General features: G+C 38.8%; 1 protein-coding gene across 1 annotated transcript in view; it reads right to left on the bottom strand.

Annotated features, from left to right (window-relative positions):
- Positions 1-14584: 14584 nt before the first annotated feature.
- LOC136876327 (carcinine transporter) overlaps positions 14585-20270 on the bottom strand; it is a 309979-nt gene continuing 304293 nt past the window's right edge. The window contains exon 12 of the mRNA XM_067150177.2: positions 14585-14907. Coding sequence (XP_067006278.2) covers positions 14781-14907 — 127 coding nt within the window. The 3' untranslated portion in view covers positions 14585-14780. The remainder of the gene's footprint in view (positions 14908-20270) is intronic.

Raw genomic sequence — 20270 nt, 5'->3', positions numbered from 1 at the left:
ATCACTACTGTTCCTAAAAGGTCATGTCAGAATTTTCTTTTACAATCAGAGTTCTCACTCACAAATGTTGTGTCACCAACCTATCAACACTTAATTTCTCATATATTTAGATAATATAATAATTTCGTGTGGCTATTTCTATCCGAGTGCAGCCCTTGTAAGGCAGACCCTCCGATGAGGGTGGGCGGCATCAGCCATGTATAGGTAACTGCGTGTTACTGTGGTGGAGGATAGTGTTATGTGTGGTGTGTGAGTTGCAGGAATGTTGGGGACAGCACAAACATCCAGCTCCTGGGCCATTGGAATTAACTAATTAAGGTTAAAATTCTCGACCCGGACGGGAATCGAACCCGGGACCCTCTGAACCGAAGGCCAGTACGCTGGCCATTCAGCCAACGAGTCAGACATATATTTAGATACTCCTGTTATAACAATATTATAACTTCTACTACTAAATATGTTTTCATTCCTCCCCTGAAGGGAGAGGCAGGCTTCTTAGACGGTGACACCGTCTCTCAGGCCAGCAGATTTGTTCGGGGAAGGAGATGTTCGGAGAAGGTGAAGGGGTTGGCGGCTGTGGCCTATACTATGAACTGTCCCGGCATTCGCCTTGGCGCAGGAGAATGGAAAACCACGGAAAACTATTTTCAGGACAGCTGACGGTTGTGGCCAGCCGTGAGGTCCAGCCCTGTCCTGTCTCTCGAATGCAGAGGCGTAGAGCCATGGTAGAGCTGTGGCCACCCCTTCTCTGCTCGGTTGGCCAGTCATAGTGCAGAGCTGTTGGACACGGACCAGCCGTAGCTACTTATGGGCCGAGACCCTCTCTGCATCTACCGACAATATTATAAGAGAGTATAATGAGTAATTAAAGTTACCTCTGTTGATAGGTCGGTAGTAGAGTAGTAGAATAAATGCTATGGCAAGGTATGACATGGTGTGTCTCAATGAAAGAAAGGAACTTTGTAAGAAGAAGAATACTTTACTATTTCTTAGCAGAGAAACTCTAAAATTTGAATCTTTGTTCATTGCATATATTTTTGAATGTACTGTGAACTATGTTCATATTTAGGGTGTTTCATGTATCAGAACAAAATGTATAAAATTTTCTAGATGTTAAACCACGAAGCATGAAGGTCAAATCCACATGACCGCCAGTGTTCTGACTAAGTCTACTATACAGTACATAATGTGAATTGCACTTGCTTGGTCCTTTTCATTACCTACTTATATAGCAAATAAAATATGGACACACCTCAAAAATGTATTTAAGACTGAATAGCCAGAAAAGGAAAAAAATGTTAGTTTATGCCAGCCATGGAATCCTACAACATTACAGAAATGAAAAGTAGTAGTAAGATTTATTTTAAAATGTATTTCAGTGATAGTCTCACATATCTTCTCTCACTGTACAATGATTTAATTAATTTGGGAAGTTTCTCTACAACTACAGACTATCTACAAACCTCAGAGATTACTTTATCACTACTCTCCCTAAAAGGTCCATCCTCCAGTAAGGTTTCCATAAAGGTCTGGAATGCATAACTTAAAGTATATAATTATAATAATGAAATAATATTTTTTCTGGAAAATTCATTGTAAGGAGATTACGATTTCAGATATAAATGCAACTGTATAATTTTTAGAGTGTCTGTTATGAACTGTAATAAGGTTTTCTCTATGTTTTTAAATTTTGAAGGATAGTGGCTGTGTTCTTTGGCAGAGTACTTCTGGATCCAAACAGGAGGCCTTTGACAACCCATTGACCAAGGGGAATACACTATAGTCCCGTTAATCCAAACTCCGTTAATCCGAAAGTCCGGTTAATTCGAACTGAAATATTGAATTTTAAAGATTTACTTGCATTTTAGGAGTCATATTTTACTAGAATAACTTATTAACATAATTACACATCATAAACCATCAATCACTGGTCATTTACCTTTATAAAGTCTGTTAGTTTCTTTTGCCTAGTGACTGGAACCTACTCGAAGATGCAGTGTTAAACCAGCGTCTCATAAACATCACTTCGGTGGGCGTAGCAGCAGAGTGTTGCTCGACATAGCGTACGGCAAGTTCTAAGGCAGCCGCAGCATCTAAATGTGACGCTAGTTGTTCATTGTGGTCTTCTTCGTCGTCACTCTGTTCCTCATCAACTCCAGATTCTTTCTCCACCATAGCTACAATTTCTTGGTCTGTTTGTAATTGATGACAGTCAGTTTCCATCCATGCACTAATGAAATTTTCATTATCGTTTTCTCCTCTATGGGTTCTTAACTACCCTCCTGTAATTTTATACAGTATTTTATTAATGCAACTGCTAAAGAATGGACTTTCAAATTACAGTATGTAATGTACTGTATTTTAGAAACTATTTTCCTCAGACGGTTGAGGCGCTGGCCTTCTGACCCCAACTTGGTAGGTTCGATCCTGGGTCATTCCAGTGGTATTTGAAGGTGCTCAAATATGTCAGTCTCGTGTAAGTAGATTTACTGGCACATAAAATAACTCCTTCGAAAGAAAATCCCGGCACCTAGGCGTCTCCGGAAACCGTAAAAGTAGTTAGCAGGACATAGAAACAATAACATTATTGTTAGAAAATATTTTCCGGTTAATCCGAAAATTTCATTATCCGAACAGACTCCGGTCCCAATTAGTTCAGATTAACGAGAATGTACTGTATTATATTTGGCTGATAGGTATGGCAGACATGGTTTATAAATTACTTATTTTTCCAGATTAACATCCTGAGGCTGTTGCAGGTTCCTCTCAAAGCGAATGGTAGGATCTTGAAGTACTTACAGTAAGTTTTCGTGTCGTGTGCGATTTCAGACAAAGAACATTGCCACTAAATTCACATACCATCTGGACAGTTCTGAGATACTTGAGTACATTTCATAAATATAAAAAGATTAGTCTTGTAAAATAATGTTTGATACTCACTTTTGATAACATAAAACCAAAGAAGTTCTGAGATTCTCAGTTCAGCTCTGTTATATTTCAGCTTTCTCTTAGTGTAAAAGAAATACACAGTGGGTGTGTACTTAGGAAATATACAGTACTGTACTAGATAAAAAGGTGTAATGTTAAACTTGAAGTGTAAATAATATATTGCTGTATAAAGCTGACTGTGTGTAAATTTATTTTGTGTGTAAACTTAAATGTTTGATATAATCTCTGCTTAAATACTCTTCTGTGATAGTATGGTATTCGTATCTTTTACTGTAGTTTGGAAATGAACTATAGAACAACTATGATGTGTTTGACATACAGTAACTACCTTCACTTTTAAATTTATTTATTTTATTACTTGTATTTAATAGTGGCAAAGCTAGGACTTGTGGTCTTCTCTTACACTTAACTTCACTTAAATACTGCAAATGAAACAAAATGTTTCAATATTACAAACATTTATTAAGTTAACAAAGCTTATTTAGTACGTACAACAACGACTTATTTTACAGTTATATAAGAAATGAGTTTGTAAAAGTATATATTTTTTAAAATTCATGTTCTTCATTTAATGTGGTGAGAATTTTTAGTTTTAATTTCTTTTAGTCTGTAATGTAACAAAAAACATGATTGTTCATTAATCATTTTACGTGGACCAAATTCTCATAACAATTGTATAAGTAAAAATTATATTAAATATATATTTTTTGTAATTAATGTTTGATGTTCTATATTTTATACTAGCCTATATATATATATATATAAGTTTAGGAAACAGGTAGAGAGCAGCAACTTACAATGTAAGACTGTGTGGATAGAGTATCGGTACACATTATTATATGACTGTGTAAACTTAGACGTTAAATAATCTCTGCTTAAATACTTCTCTGCGATAGTATGGTACCATAAAAGAATAACCATTCTTTTATGTGTACTCTATCAACATCCATGGTATTCCATGGTAAGTATCTACTATCTCTTTCCTAGACTTATATATACATTATATATTTTGTTCCCATTAGCTTCTTACCCTGGACTTTATATTGTATGATTTTTTGATTAAATTTCTACGTAATGTAGGGGTTCATTAATCACTATTCTACTTTGAATGTTCCTTCTAGCCTCTGTGATGGTTTGTGCTACAAATGACTTTAAAGTTAATGAGCCAGGAAAAATATTCTGTAGAGCATTTATTTCTGTAGCCACTTTTTTTTACAATGGGTATTTTACTTCTGTTGCATTCTTGTTTATCCTTTTATAATCTTGATACTAGAGTTGAATTTTCCTTCTTGGATGAAAGTATTGATAATTACATTGGTCAAAACTAAATTAATTCTCATTTATATTAGAACAGTTGTATCCCAACTTTATACAAACAGTTCAGTTTGTCTATATTGGCCATAACTTTTGAGGTAATGGATGTATCATTAATAAATATAAAAATTATGGAAAGTTTAAAGTCCATATACAGAATCTGCTAAGTCATAGTGAGAAAACAAGCCTACTGGGTAGGCAGAATTATAGATGGCTGGTCCAATGAGTAGTCAGCATAATAAGAGTACAGTATGAGAGGGAACAGTAGCAGCAATTAGGAATTGGAAGTGGGGGGGCACAAAAATGTGTTCACAATAAAAAGTATTCGGGTCCAAAGGATGGAGGTAGACAATAAAATTGAAAACAATTGCTATAAAATGGTACATTTTTGATGCTCTCTGAGCAAGTTTCGATAGAGACGAGTATGGATAAAAAGGGGATTCTGGGCCAGGGGCTAATGCGCAAGATGGCCACTATACATGGGCTCTTATGGGACTAACTCCTAGGACCTGCGCTAGAGGCTACTGCGCAAGATGGTGGCTATACATAGGCTCTTATGGAGAAAGCTAGCCATGGGCAGACATAGGGCTTTAGAAGACGGCCTATGGCGATTGCACAATATGGCGGCTATACCCGGGCTCTTATGGAGAAAGCTAGCAACTTCCTTGTGCTAGGACACCCGAGGCAAGATAGTTGCTGAACATTGGTTATATGAGGCTAAATTTTAGGAGTTGGACCAGAATCTAATGGTGATACATTGTTCTTATAGACCTAACTCTACAGAGCTGCCTTAGGAGCTCACATTGTTAACTTATGACCTATTAGTTTGATCAGCCTGACATTCGAGAACTGAGGTAAGGGCTACTATGCAAGACGACTGCTATACTCTATTCGTATAGACCTTAACTAGAGGGCTGCCTCAGACAGGGGCACACAACATGTAGTCTTGTTGCACGACAATGACCTATTAGTTTTACCAGTTTAGCTTTCTGGAACTACTATGCAAGATGGCTGCTATACTGTGTTCACATGGACTGAACTCTAGAAAGCTGCCTTATGGACTTACAACTTGTAACTTATGGTCTATCAGTTTTATCACCTAACATTTGGGAACTGAGGCAGGGGCTACTAGGCAAAATAACTGCTGTACATTGTTTTCATTAGACTAACTTTAAGGAGCTGGGCTATCGCTCATCCTTCTCACCAGCTGTCCTTCATAACTTTAGTTTAGCACAGGAGCTGGTGGTGGTACATGAGCTTTATGGCACTAACTTGGGGAGAGCTGTGCTAGGGCTTTTCAAGTATTGGGCTAATGCAGGGTCGGTGTTTCATCCTTCTAATAGGATACCCTTCCAAACATCAGTCTAGAGCAGGGGCTCTTGCGTATACATAGGCTCTTATGGGACTAACACTGGGGGAAGGAAAGCTGCACTAGGGCTCTCGAGGATGGATAGTCGCTCAAAGCTAAAAGCGTAATTAGAATGATGAGATGTAGATAAACATAGGATGTTGTTATAACCTAACTTTGTAATCTGTTAGAAGTGATAAAGTTCATTCAGTGTAGGATTGCAAAATGCTGAACCGAAACAAAATTTGTGCTACATGCATGATAGGGAATAGAACCCAAGGGTCACATCTTATCAGACGGGCAAAAGGATGAAAGGACTCTTCTTCCTCGTCCTCACCGAGACTTCCTCCTCCTCCTAGGGCTAAACGGCTAATGGGCTAAAGGGCTAAAGAGCTAAAGTGCAAAATGTCTTAAGGGCTAAAGGGCAAAAAGGGCTCACAATTTTTGTAATATTTAAGGTGCCTCTCCTCTCTTTATCCGGGCTTGAGACCGGCTCTACAGCTAGAGGTGGAGTTAACACCCTAAGGATATAGGGAAGGAAGTTTTTAAAAGTTTCTGCAACGTTATAGCTACTCGATCCACTATATGCTACAGAAGGATGGGTATGGTGGGAAGCAGCTGTGGGAATGTGGGTGTTTAGGGTGCTATGATATACTGTAGGCGGAGAGACACATTTTTTATTCTGCGTTAATAACATGATAATAGCGCGGCAGTAATTTCATTTTATGCTTTTTAATGAAGAGACCGCATGGTGACCATGAGCGTAAGTAGATTTTTGATCAGATGCGATTACTCTTTTATCGTCGTGAGGTGACAGGGCTATCTTATTAATTTTAACTGATGATACATTGTGTTTTCGAGACATAATAACGTTCATAGGCTTTCTTGCAAGCGTGTTAGTTTTGAGACATTCTACATAGGTATCAAAAGTGATACAATTCTTGACGACACTCCTTTTAATACCCTTAATCTTTTTTACTTCTTCTCCATCGATCTTTAAGGCATACATTTTTGCACGAAGTCCTGCAAACCTTGTAATAATCTTGCTACTAGCCTCATCTTTAAATTTTCCTAACACGTTTTTGTTCTTTATCGAGTAGCATGGGTGAGCAGGAGGATAATTAGATGTATCAAGATGCTCTCTGAACTTCAGTTTATCTTGATATACATCTTCGGTTATTATTAAATGTATGAAAGAATCGGTATCCATGTACATAAGTTTCAGATTCTCTTTTCCGTAATAAGGAAGCAAGACGTCGTACTGATAGGAATACATTAGTGTTTTAGAGATGTCAAGCACACACATACCAATATAGATTGGTTTGTTGAATAAAAGTGTACGTTTTGCCATATGAAAAGCTGTTAGATTTGGACCATAGATAGTTCGGTCAATGAATGTAGGTTTTGCTATTAGTTTCTCAGCTAATTTACTATCTGTAACAAGTCTAATATCAATCCTCTTACGAATGTTCTCCATGGCTTTCCCAAACATAGCGTTATTGAATAATTTATACAAATCTTTCTCAAAATCATTTTTAGCTTCCTTACGTAGATTATTATTGAACTCAACATAGCCCTTAAGCCAACGTGACTGACGAAACCTTAACACACGATGAATTTTAGTTAGTTTCAGACCATGATTTAGAGCTTGCTTGAGTGCCATATAGTGAAGAACGTAGTGCTTCCTGTTCCCAAGGTGTGGTATTAGCTTCTTTAAGGATGCTTCTGTAGGTTGCATACACTCAGGAAGAAATGGTAAATCGTTGTGGAGTTCGTGAAGCTCAGATGGATAGTCAACATCTACTTCTAAAATGTAACCAAAGGGATCATCTTCTTCAAGTTTTTCTATTTCTATGCTGTTAGGAGAGATCCACTCGAAGCCTCCGTATGGAAGGGGATGACACATATCCCAACCGTACTGGTTGTTTGCGTCTTCGTAGGTGATAAATTGCGACGGTTTCTCAGGGTTGAACACTGCCATGTATTTATTATTTGCCTCTGCATAGCGATGAGATACTTGACATATTCCTCCACGTATCCCTGACTCCACCATGAGGAGGTGATCATAGTTTTGTATCAACTCTAGTTCAATTCCTGTATAGAATAGCATAGCATCCCACGTAAGTCCAGGAGAAGTAAAATAGTGCGCAGGATCTACACTATGAGTTGTCAACGTTATATCTCTAAACGTTTCGAAAACGTCTGCGAGGAGGAGTACATCTGAGAGTAGATAGAGATCACTGTACTCTCCCAATGTTTTAATATCGAACTGCTTCCATACATCTCGAGCGTGCTGATAGTCTTCATCAGAGATCTTGGCTTGGTTTAACTTACTGAAGAAGGCTTCTTTTGGAGGTAAACAGGTTTCACTTAATTTCTCCCACGAATCAACGTAATCATACGGAAAAACACTTTTCCTGGTCATTAAACATGAATTTTCTTCTCCAAAATACTTGGTTGTTTCAGGATATGATGTTAGATTCTTTACCAGTGATTCTAGGCTGAATGGCATGAACCTATATGTATCTATGAATCTCAATCCTCACAGAAGGGTGTAGAGAAACTTGCTACACTTCGGTCAGACGGGGCTAGAACCCTCGGAGTGGTGTTAATGTCAGTTTTTCTACCTTCAATCATCCTGATTGGCTTTCAAACATATACCTTCAAATGTTACTGTAACGATATAAATTTGAACTTGAGTAATTTTTACAGTAATGTGAAGGCATTAGGTTAGCCACACTTTAGCCACACTTTATGAAAATATTATGAAGTAGGCCTACTGCATTATATATAAGTCAGAAGGTTAGCGTAAGATGTTCAGTTCACCACGGACTGTTGACGTGATAACATCGTTCTTGTTAAATGAAAGTATATACCAGCAGAAGAAGTGAGCAATATTTTAGTTTGTAATAAACTGTTGAAGGGGCGGGCATACAATACTCCGCTTCTCTCTTTTTCTCAGGTGTTATCTATTAGCAGAAGAAAAATCTATCATGGAGAAAACTATTCCAAGCTATACGTGCAAAGAGTGTGGAAAAATATTTCACCGAGGCTATCATAAGAGACGTCATGAGATATCTTGTAGAACAATTTTTCAATGCAAACATTGTAGAAGAGAGTTTAAGAACGCTTACAACGCTCAACGTCACGAAGCCGCGTGTAATGTAGCTTCATCGAGACGAAAATATAAAGAGCTCAACCGTATTCAAGCAAATACTGGGTTATGTTCAAAAAGTATACCTCTGCGAGAGATTTTTAATTCTCACTCGTCTAGGCCTACTACAAGTTCTGTTAGTAAACACACATTTCGAGATAAAGAGAAGCAAGATAATGATGATGATAATGAAGATGACGAGGAGGAGGCGGATAAGGATGCTGGTGATAATAGTGATAATAAAGGAAACGAAGGAGAAGAAGAAAGAAACGAAGATCTCAATGTTTCTTTGCCATTAGAGCTTTATGATTTTACTTCATTTTCTAAGCCTGCAACACGTTCTGTAGCCGTGCAAACATCTCAAGAAGGGATGCAAAATGAAGTAGAAGAAGATATCAAAGCTTTGCTACCAACACAAGTAAGGTTTGTACCTGGAAACGCTACTGCAAAATCACGTATTACATCAAAACAAGTCCCTACACGTCAACGGTCTGCATGCAGGCACAAAGTGCACAACAAGCCTCTGTTACCCCATGTAGACGTAAGACACTGTAAAGACCCCAACCTACTCGTAGAACGTTTGCAACTGCTAATAGCCTACCAAGATGCAGGTTGCACAGAGTGTAAAGCAGATATTTTTAAAATAGAGCAAGAATTGTGTCGTGCAGGTATTATTGAGTAACAGCTCTTCAAAGTAAATACCTTACCTGTAAGCACTCTCTCGACAGTACAACAGCCTAAACACCTTCCTACATTTCCAGCCCTCACCCTCACCTAAGTCATCCTGCTGAAGCATATAGTAGATCGAGTAGCTATACTAGTACAGATTCTTTTCGAAAGTTCTCCCTTCCTTAGGAAAGAGCTCAACCGTATTCAAGCAAGTACTGATTAATATTTAAAAAGTACACCTCTGCGAGATATTTTTAATTCTCACTCGCTGTCTAGGTCTACAAGTTCTGTTACTAAACACCCATCCCTCTACAGTACATCATAGCACCCTAAACACCTTCCTACATCGAATATATTCCCACAGCTGCTTCCCACCATACCCATCCTTCTGTAGCATATAGTGGATCGAGTAGCTATAACGTTGCAGAAACTTTTAAAAACTTCCTTCCCTATATCCTCAGGGTGTTAACTCCGCCTCTAGCTGTAGAGCCAGTCTCAAGCCCGGATAAAGAGAGGAGAGGCACCTTAAATATTACAAAAATTGTGAGCCCTTTTTGCCCTTTAGCCCTTAAGACATTTTGCACTTTAGCTCTTTAGCCCTTTAGCCGTTTAGCCCTAGGAGGAGGAGGAAGTCTCGGTGAGGACGAGGAAGAAGAGTCCTTTCATCCTTTTGCCCGTCTGATAAGATGTGACCCTTGGGTTCTATTCCCTATCATGCATGTAGCACAAATTTTGTTTCGGTTCAGCATTTTGCAATCCTACACTGAATGAACTTTATCACTTCTAACAGATTACAAAGTTAGGTTATAACAACATCCTATGTTTATCTACATCTCATCATTCTAATTACGCTTTTAGCTTTGAGCGACTATCCATCCTCGAGAGCCCTAGTGCAGCTTTCCTTCCCCCAGTGTTAGTCCCATAAGAGCCTATGTATACGCAAGAGCCCCTGCTCTAGACTGATGTTTGGAAGGGTATCCTATTAGAAGGATGAAACACCGACCCTGCATTAGCCCAATACTTGAAAAGCCCTAGCACAGCTCTCCCCAAGTTAGTGCCATAAAGCTCATGTACCACCACCAGCTCCTGTGCTAAACTAAAGTTATGAAGGACAGCTGGTGAGAAGGATGAGCGATAGCCCAGCTCCTTAAAGTTAGTCTAATGAAAACAATGTACAGCAGTTATTTTGCCTAGTAGCCCCTGCCTCAGTTCCCAAATGTTAGGTGATAAAACTGATAGACCATAAGTTACAAGTTGTAAGTCCATAAGGCAGCTTTCTAGAGTTCAGTCCATGTGAACACAGTATAGCAGCCATCTTGCATAGTAGTTCCAGAAAGCTAAACTGGTAAAACTAATAGGTCATTGTCGTGCAACAAGACTACATGTTGTGTGCCCCTGTCTGAGGCAGCCCTCTAGTTAAGGTCTATACGAATAGAGTATAGCAGTCGTCTTGCATAGTAGCCCTTACCTCAGTTCTCGAATGTCAGGCTGATCAAACTAATAGGTCATAAGTTAACAATGTGAGCTCCTAAGGCAGCTCTGTAGAGTTAGGTCTATAAGAACAATGTATCACCATTAGATTCTGGTCCAACTCCTAAAATTTAGCCTCATATAACCAATGTTCAGCAACTATCTTGCCTCGGGTGTCCTAGCACAAGGAAGTTGCTAGCTTTCTCCATAAGAGCCCGGGTATAGCCGCCATATTGTGCAATCGCCATAGGCCGTCTTCTAAAGCCCTATGTCTGCCCATGGCTAGCTTTCTCCATAAGAGCCTATGTATAGCCGCCATCTTGCGCAGTAGCCTCTAGCGCAGGTCCTAGGAGTTAGTCCCATAAGAGCCCATGTATAGCGGCCATCTTGCGCATTAGCCCCTGGCCCAGAATCCCCTTTTTATCTCTACTGAGACGTAAAGGTTAACAGTCTAGCAACTTAAGTTTGGTAATAATAGACAACAAAACTTTCACCCAAAGAACAATAATTATGCATACATTACAATTAAACAAAAGTTTGGTGTGATTATACAATTAAAGTCATTTATTGTATAACTACATACTAACAAAGTAACAGACACTGGATAGAACTAAACAGACATATTGGCTGAGACTGACAGACTGATGAATGCACGCAACAAGTGGGTATCCTTGGCAAAAATATACCCCTGCTACCATACCTTTCATCGTGGAACATGCTACACATTGCTCTGCGGGTCTCCACTGCTTGCTGTGGTGCTGTACAATTCGGTTAGCTGTGACAAACGGCATTTTTTGCGTGTTTCCGCTAAGTATTTTTCTTAGTAATAAAAGAAATTAAAATAAAGAATTTGCTGAAAAGACAACCAGATTTATACATTTAAAAAAAAATTCCCAATTTCAGGCAGCTAAAATGGATAATACCAATGTAGTTGGTCCGTTATTGGACATTATAAATTTTTCAGCTAATTCATTCCTGGTTGCCAGTGTTTCGCCCCCGTGTGCTCAATTGGGTTCATAAGTTGGTAAATTTACTCATTCGGGTCAAATATTTCAGGTTCCCTATGGGAATCAACATCTATATTATCAGCTGAAATGGAATAAAAATTTAATTTTTCTCCACAAAGTTGGGGGAGAGGGCCGTTGCCGCCCCTCCTCCTCCAATCGCTGCTACTGAGAGGGAATAGAACACATTGGTACTGCACATTATGCTGCTGGTCTTAAAGCAGTCAGCATGTTAAAATGCAAAATTAAACACGCTTCATACTGGAAATAAAAAGCTGCATACAGTACCAAGAGAAGTTAGGTGCATCACCTCAAAGGTTTGGTATGTGTTCTACAGATCTGCATTATGCATGAAACAGTCTGTACGACCCTTAACTCACCCGCTTCCTTCTTGAGGTTAGCTGGCATAAAGTAAAGGGGGCATGCGCTGTCATGCTCTGTCCATTCCCAAGTGATGTTATGCATTATCACACTTCACAGATTCGGTGTTCAGACTTTAAGGGTTAGCCATAACTTCTTTTTTCTTATTTTACATGAAAATGCTCACAAACTATACAAATGTAAACACAAGAAATATTTGATACATAAACAGGAAAACATAGAAAGCTGACTCAGGTAATCACAGTCAGTGTACCAAGTGAGTTGGCTGTGCGGTAAGGATTGCGCAATTGTGAGCTTGCATTTGGGAGATAGTGGGTTCGAATCCCACTGGCGGCAGCCCTGAAGATGATTTTCTGTGGTTTTCTATATTCACACCAAGCACTATCTTCCCCATCCTGTCTTTGGCGAAAACCTTCGATGTGTTAGTGGGATGTTAAACAAGTAGAAGACAAAAAACAGTTGGTGTATAGACTACTATGGTTAATATGGTTGTATGACGGGTAGGTGATAATTGCATTGGGTTTCCAGTAATAATGTACTATACTGCCTTTTTATCTTTCCTCCACCACCTTTATAACCTAAGGTAACAACTCTTCTCTAATTCCTTCAAACATTATTAACATTATTGAAATGCTTCTTCTTCTTCTTCTTCTTCTTCTTCTTGTTCAGTGGCATGACTAGAGTGGGAGCCATTTGGCTGGCTCAAACAAATAAATGAAATGATAAGAATATAGAAGTTTTGTAGGATTTAGTTTCATTTCATTTATACATGTTTCATTTGGCATAGGGTAATGACACAGGTCTCAAAACAGCAAGAAAAAGGCAGGCTCCTTTGTTACACTTGAAAATATGTTGATAGACTGTTGTTTCGTGAGCATCTATGAGTCAACAACGTCTCAGTGATCTTATGCTTCCTAGTACTGAAAAAAAAACAACTTTGATTCAACAATTGGTTTAGTCCAGTAAGAGCAAGAAAATGTATCAATTTCATTTAATTTTCTTCAATTTTATTTTAATTAAATCAGCAAGGAAGAAAAGAACCTGCACAAAGTCACTTCTGCATGCAATATCTCCAAGTGTATGGATGACATCATAGAGGAGTGGTGGAGGACATCGCATGCTGTCCCTCGTGCACACTGTGAAGACTTGGTGACAGAGTTTAGAGTTTCATTGCCACTTCTGTATTAATTTTCATGCTCTTGTTTTGTTGTCATTATATTTATATACTTTCTTTAGTTGTAAATCCATAATCCCTTCTTGTGTAGCGTATACTTTATTGGTAAATGTTTGTACGTTAATAAAGTTTTGTAGGATGTTATTCTAGTGATCCTTCTCGCCTAGCATATAATTTATTGGTAAATGTTTTTATGTTTATAGTTTTGATGGTGTTATTTGAGTTCAGTTTTGGCTGCTACTTTGAAGTCTGGTATCAAATCTGCATGGCCATTAAGAGGACAAGCCAGAGAAATAGTCTGTTATGTTGTTGCTCACCTACGAGAAAACTGTTCATAAACTGAATTATACTGTTGTGGCTTCAACAATTGAAGCAACAGGTGTTTCACAGTCACTGGTGAAGAATATAATAGTGGAAGGGAAGACATCTATGGCCAAGGGTCCATTCAAGTCCATGCTTTATACTTTTGATCACTTCACATTTACTTCCGTTCTTTTAATTCCATTGTGTTTCCAGCATTAATGGAAGATTAACCTCAATCAATGAGCCCAAGTGCAGCTACTTACATTATCCTTGAACCCGCATTGTTGGTGAAAATTGGGGAGAGCCAAAGCGAGCTGTGCAGACTGAACTAGACGAAGGCTCCTTTGTTTGTTGTAGCTCTATGGTTGTATGTTCTTATGAAAGATAAGCCGAAGATATCATCACGTGAACAATATTTGGACTACTATATTGACATATTGACATTTGGGAATGACTGTTGATTAGCAAAGAGTTTCAAGAAATAGAACCCTGGTATATTAGAAATGGCTTTTGAAAGTGTTGTGGTGAACATGCTCTTGGAGATAATTTGATGGTTGTGGAAAACACACATATCTATACAGTTGTATGAAGTACACAATCTGACTCACAATTCCCTAGGCCTTCATAACCTTTAGAGGGACTCCTTTAACTGCCATACTGCTTAAATATCATCCTCACTATTCACTCTTTGAAATCAATAAAATGATAGTCCTTAAGGAGAGTACTACCATAAAATCAGTAGAAGTTGGTTTATAAAAACACTGTTACACTAGCAAAAAATGACATAATAAATAATATTTTATATTTTAAAATGAAAAGTTCATTCTACTTTTTCAATCAAAAAATGCACACATTACTCTGGCTGTCCTTTTGTATTAATCATAATAATTAGATCCTAATTCCACCTGAATCTAGATCTTTTGTACACTTGCTATATTAAACCCTGCAGTTTAATTTCAGGCACTAGTCTAATAATAATCAGAATGGCACTCAGTTCGCCTTGATGTAGCATTATCACACTTGTCTTGCACTTATATCTACATGTTGAGTTTCAGGACTAGCTTCATCCATATTTTCAATGATACCGTTTGCTAATTTTTGTGCAGGAATGTAGTTCACATCTGGATGCTGTTGTTTTCTCCTGGAAAAATAAATACAAACATTTTTAAAAGCTAAAAGTGAATATAAATAAAAAATAAAAATAGAAATGTGATTTATGATAGGATGGGGGCAGAAGTGCAAGAAAGAAAGAAAATAATGCAAAGATTAAATCAACTGAGATGGTTTGAGCATATTAAGTGAAGTGGGAATCTCACTTTTAATTGTGTGGCTTTCTGATGGGGAATCAAAATCGCATCCTTCTGGAGAAACCAAGCACACCTCTACCACCTAGGCATTTCTTTGTTATAGAATACATCTACAATGTAATAAGTGAAGAGAGATTTCAAATCAAACTATGAAAGGGAAGAGAGTGAGGGAGTTATAGATGAGAGGTGGACGTTGTTAAGAACAGTGAGAAGCAACATGAATTAGAGATGCATCAGATTAATCTTTATTTGACTTTTTACAAACCCAAGGAGAGAAGGATTGCTTATGAGGAATGAGAAGCTGAGCACATCTCGCAACAAAAGATGTAGAGTACACTGCATAATTGGATAACATGGATCAGTAGCGGCGATTAGCAAGGACGAGAGGGGGGGGGGGCAGTTGCTCGCTGCCCCCCCCACTTTGTGAAGAAAACATTACAATTCTATTCAATTTTAGATGGCTGAAACTAAGAATTATTTAAGTTATTAAAAAATCAATTTGTACAAGCCCTGTTGTCTTATCAGTTAATTCTTTCCTTTATTTTCTTTAATTATTAACAAAATTATTAGCAGAAATACATGCAAATGTTGTTTGTTCCGACTAGCCGATATGTATAGCACCGGAGGAAGTAGTGGAGACTTTGCATGTGCTGTGAGGAAGGGTAGCAGGGTTAGGCCTATACCTTCTTTTGGCCAAGGTCATGGACACTGAGGCATGATTCACCCGCTGACCATGTGCATTTGTTAGTCTGGTAGTCCCTTTAGTGTCTGCTAGGTTCTAAGTATGTAGTCAAATACCAAATTATTTTTAATTGTATAATCATGCCGTGCTCTATTTACCGTATTTGCTCGCATATAACTTGCACTCTTTTTGACAAAAATTAAGTGTGAACATGTTTGGTGTGTGATTTATGGAGGGATTTGTGTGCAAAAGATCGTATTCCAAAAAAACCTCGTAAAATTTGCATTAGGCTATTGAAATAGTACAACTGGCATAGTAACCCTATTCATTGTCTCTGCCTTCAGTCTCTGAGCTATTCTCGCGTGCATCATTCTGGTCACCATCCCATACTGCATTATCCTGAATTCCGTTCAATGCGATGCCCGTCTTCAAGAAACTCTTCACAATAATGTCTGTCGACACCATAACCCATCAGACGATATAGATGTTGATTCCCATAGGGAGCGTGATATATCTGTCCCGAATGAGTAAATTTATAATACCAATGTAGTAGGTCCGTTATTGGACGTTATATGGGAATCAGTATCTGTATGATCTGATGGCCAGGCAAGCATCAATTTTTGGAAATGAGACAAAGTCTCTCATAGCGCATTGGCACTGCTGGTGGCTCCAAGTATTGTACGCAGTGGCCTCCGTGGTATGCACTAGCCGTGCGTCTTGGTAGGTGTGCTATTTACCAACTGATGAGCCCAACTTAGCACACTGGGGCAAAATGCTGGCAACCAGTAATGAGTTAGCTGGAAAATTTATAATATCCAATAACGGACCTGCTATGTTGGTACCATAGCCCATGCCCGCATAACCCAATCACACACAAGTTCAACTGATGGCCTCTTTATTATTTCGCCTGTTGGTGTCAGCTCATGCTCCCCTCCTGCCATCCATTCGGCGAACAATTTACATATGTTGTCCTTGAAGGGCTTGTTGACAGAAACATTTAACGCTGTAGACAATGTGTGAGTCCACCAGGAATTACAGATCAGTTTTCATTTCCTGAAGACATTTCTTTGTGTCTTCCACCATGTGTCCGGGTAAACTGTCCCACACTAGTATTGCTGGGTGTCGAAGCAGTGCCCCTGGCCGTGCTCCCCTCACCATATGGACCCAGTACTGGACAACAGCTGTATCCATCCATCCTTTCTCTTGAACCTGTACATTGATGCCTTTGGGAAACTTTGCTTTAGGCAGTGTTTTCCTTTTGAAAATAACGTACAGTGGCAATTTTCTTCTGTCTGCGGTTATTGATAGCATGATGGTGCAATGCTGTTTTTCACACCCAGTTGTACATACAAGCACGCTAGATTCTCCCTTCTTGTTGATGGTGGTGTTTTCAATGGCATGTCGAAATTTGTTGGGTTTTGATCTGTATTGCCAATTTGAGATAAGAGGTACAGTAATTGTTTTTCTTCTGCATTGCTATCATATGGTGATGAAAATCTATGGTTTTGTCACTGAAATCGCTTGCCATTCTCTGGCGAGAGATGATTGCTTTCGCAGACACAATCCCTTTCATATCATGAATCTACGGATCCAACCCAGGCTCACTTTCAGGTCCGAACAGCTGATTCCACCTTTAATCGCTAGTTTGCACGCTTTTAATTGTAGCATCTCGTGCAAGATAACTAAAGCCGTCATTTTGCAACTCTGTAACGTAATGAAGCAACTTATCTTCCAGCTCAGGAAACTTACCAGTTTTCGGCCCTCTGGATGCCTTATGTGTTTGGTTGGTGGTTTCTAGTGCAGCTTTCTGTTTACGCCAGTAGCGAACATTAAACTCAGTCACACTGAATTTTTGACTGGAAGCTCTATTACTATGTTCATCAGCATATTTTATCACTGAGTTTAAACCCAGTCATATAAGTCCCATGTTTCTCCATAATTTAAAGATCGAGCTACACAAGAAAACTTAACTGAGAAATATGAATGAAAAGTGAAGATAGAATACTGGTACTTGTCGACAGTACAACAGATGGACGATACCTAAGACTTGTGATCACTTGACTATCTGGAGAGGGAAACACTCCCAGTTGACGTGATCAGCTCTTCCAGACAGGTGGCGATAAGCATATTGACTAAGACGGAAGAGTGAGAGGGATGGCTGAGTGTGACTGATTGGCTAGGAATGCGGCCTTTAGGCGGGGGTTTGTGAGTTAGGTTTTTGTTACAACAGCTAGCCGCAACCGTTCTGCAGGTAGAAAGAAATGCAGCTTCTTCTTATACTGTCACGAACAAAGTACCGCAACAGCAATTGGTACAGAACTGATATTTAATGTAGGCACGTCCACCGAATACCCGAACTTTATTTTGTGTATGTACCGTATGTCTTTATGACAATGTCAGAAATTAATGAGAGGTATGTGCAGGGATTTTTTCCTGCAATTTCACTTGTAAAAAATGGGGTGCGAGGTATATGCGGTGGCAAGTTATATGCAATTAAATAAGGTAATTATAATACTTGTATAATCTTTATTGCTTAGGTGAAAGTTTTGTTGTATAGTATTGAATCAAAATCTCAGAAAAATATTATTGCCACACTTAAGTTGGTAAACTATAAACCTTTACCTCTCTGTCAAAATTCGCTCAAAGAACGTCAATATATGTACCATGGTATGCACTAGCCATGTGTCTTGGTAGGTGTGCTATTTATCAACTGCTGAGCCCAGTTTAGCACACTGAGGTGAAATGCTGGTAACCAGGAATGAGTTAGCTGGAAAATTTATAATGTTAAATAACTGGCCAACTATATTGGTATAATAAACGTACCACTTTGTTGGAGAGAAAATTACTTTGGATTCTTAAGGAGTTAGCTCGTTCTGAGGGGACAGAGAGTTGTCAAGGAAGAAATTACCAGAAATGGGTTTTAGTTTTTAAAAATGCCACACTTTTAGAGTCTTTTAAAGGAAAAGCATTGTGTAATTGCTTGAAAGACCTACTATCTCCAAGATATTCCAAATATCATAGGGAAGGTTGTGCCATTGTGCATGTTAATGAAATGTGGATTCATCCTCATCACAGTTAAGAAGTGTTGGCAAAGTGAGGACTAAATAGGAGTCACCTCTTATGATGGCTCGGGACAGAGACTGGTTATTACCCATGCAGGTAGGGATAAGAGTTTCATTCAAGGAGCCTGTCTGAATTTTAAAGCAATAGGTGAACATTGAGAATACCAGGATGAGAAAAATTCTCAGAATTTTGAGAAATGGCTTCAGGAGAAATTTCTGACTGGTTTGTCTCCTAAATATGTCATAGTTATTGATTATGTTCCTTATAATTTCTACCAAGATAACAAGGCATCTAGGTATAAGTTTTGAAGAATGTATGATAAAGTCAGAGCTCTTAGAAATAGTCAAAAGAAATAAAAAGTTGACAACATCTTTCATCATCACTCCTGCCTTTGTGATGTGCGAGGAGCCTGGTGAAGCCTAGTGAAGAGTTGCAGAGAAGAATATTGGCTGCAATTTACAGTAAATGCTTATTGGAAATGTACATATTGAAGAAGATGTCCTGCAGCTGGCTTCCCTTTCACTTCCCATAATCCTACAGGCGACTTCCTTCTCTAGAGTTCACCGAGATTCGGCTGATGATGGGATCGATGTTGTTGTTTATAGGAAGCTCTTCCTCAATTTCAATCTTGATGGGTGGGTGTGAACTCCAAACATTGGTGTGGCTTGGATCTGTTTCCTGCTTCTTGCTTTTTCTTCTCAATCTCTGCTGCAACTTGTCTCCTAACATCTGGAGGTGCTATTTCCATAAGTGGAAAGCTCTTATTAACAGGAGTTGGTCATAAGCAGCCTGTAACAATGCGACCTGTCTTGTGGAGGCCAACATCCACTTGGTTTGTATGAGCAGAATTCCTCCAAATTGGAGCAGCATACTCTGCAGCAGAGAAACACAGGGCAAGGGTAGATGTACGGAGGATGTTTGATTGTGCTCCCCATGTTGTGCGTGCGAGTTTGAAATGAGATTATTCCTGCTGCATACCTTCTGTTTGGTATCTATACAGTGCTGTTAATAAGTTAGGGCACGGTCCAACTTTCCCCTAGATATTTGGGTTGATCATAATAGTTTAATTTGTGTCTTTTCCAGGTTATGTTCAACTCCTTTCTTGCTTCTTTGTTGCGCAGATGGAATGCATGTATCTGAGTTTTCTCCGGATTGGGTTTCAGGTGATTCTCATCATAGTAGACAGCTAGTTCTTCAAAAGCAGATGTCAGTTTTAATTCTACTTCTTCCAATGTCACTACTTGAGCAGCAGCAGCTGTGTCATCAGCATAGATGAAAGCCCTAGTTCCGGTGTTAAGTGGCTGATCGTTGGTATAGATGTTATATAATATTGGAGACAACACACTTGCTTGGGAGAGGCCATTCATTTGACATCTTCATTGGCTTTCCTTGTCCTTCAGAGTGACAAAAAACGTCTGTTCTGGAGCAGGCATTGAATAAATATTCAACAGT

The sequence above is a fragment of the Anabrus simplex genome, chromosome 6 (assembly GCF_040414725.1).
Source record: "Anabrus simplex isolate iqAnaSimp1 chromosome 6, ASM4041472v1, whole genome shotgun sequence".
Classification (NCBI taxonomy): domain Eukaryota; kingdom Metazoa; phylum Arthropoda; class Insecta; order Orthoptera; family Tettigoniidae; genus Anabrus; species Anabrus simplex.
The sequence above is the reverse complement of the archived record's forward strand: the minus strand, read 5'-3'. Positions and strand labels throughout refer to the sequence as shown.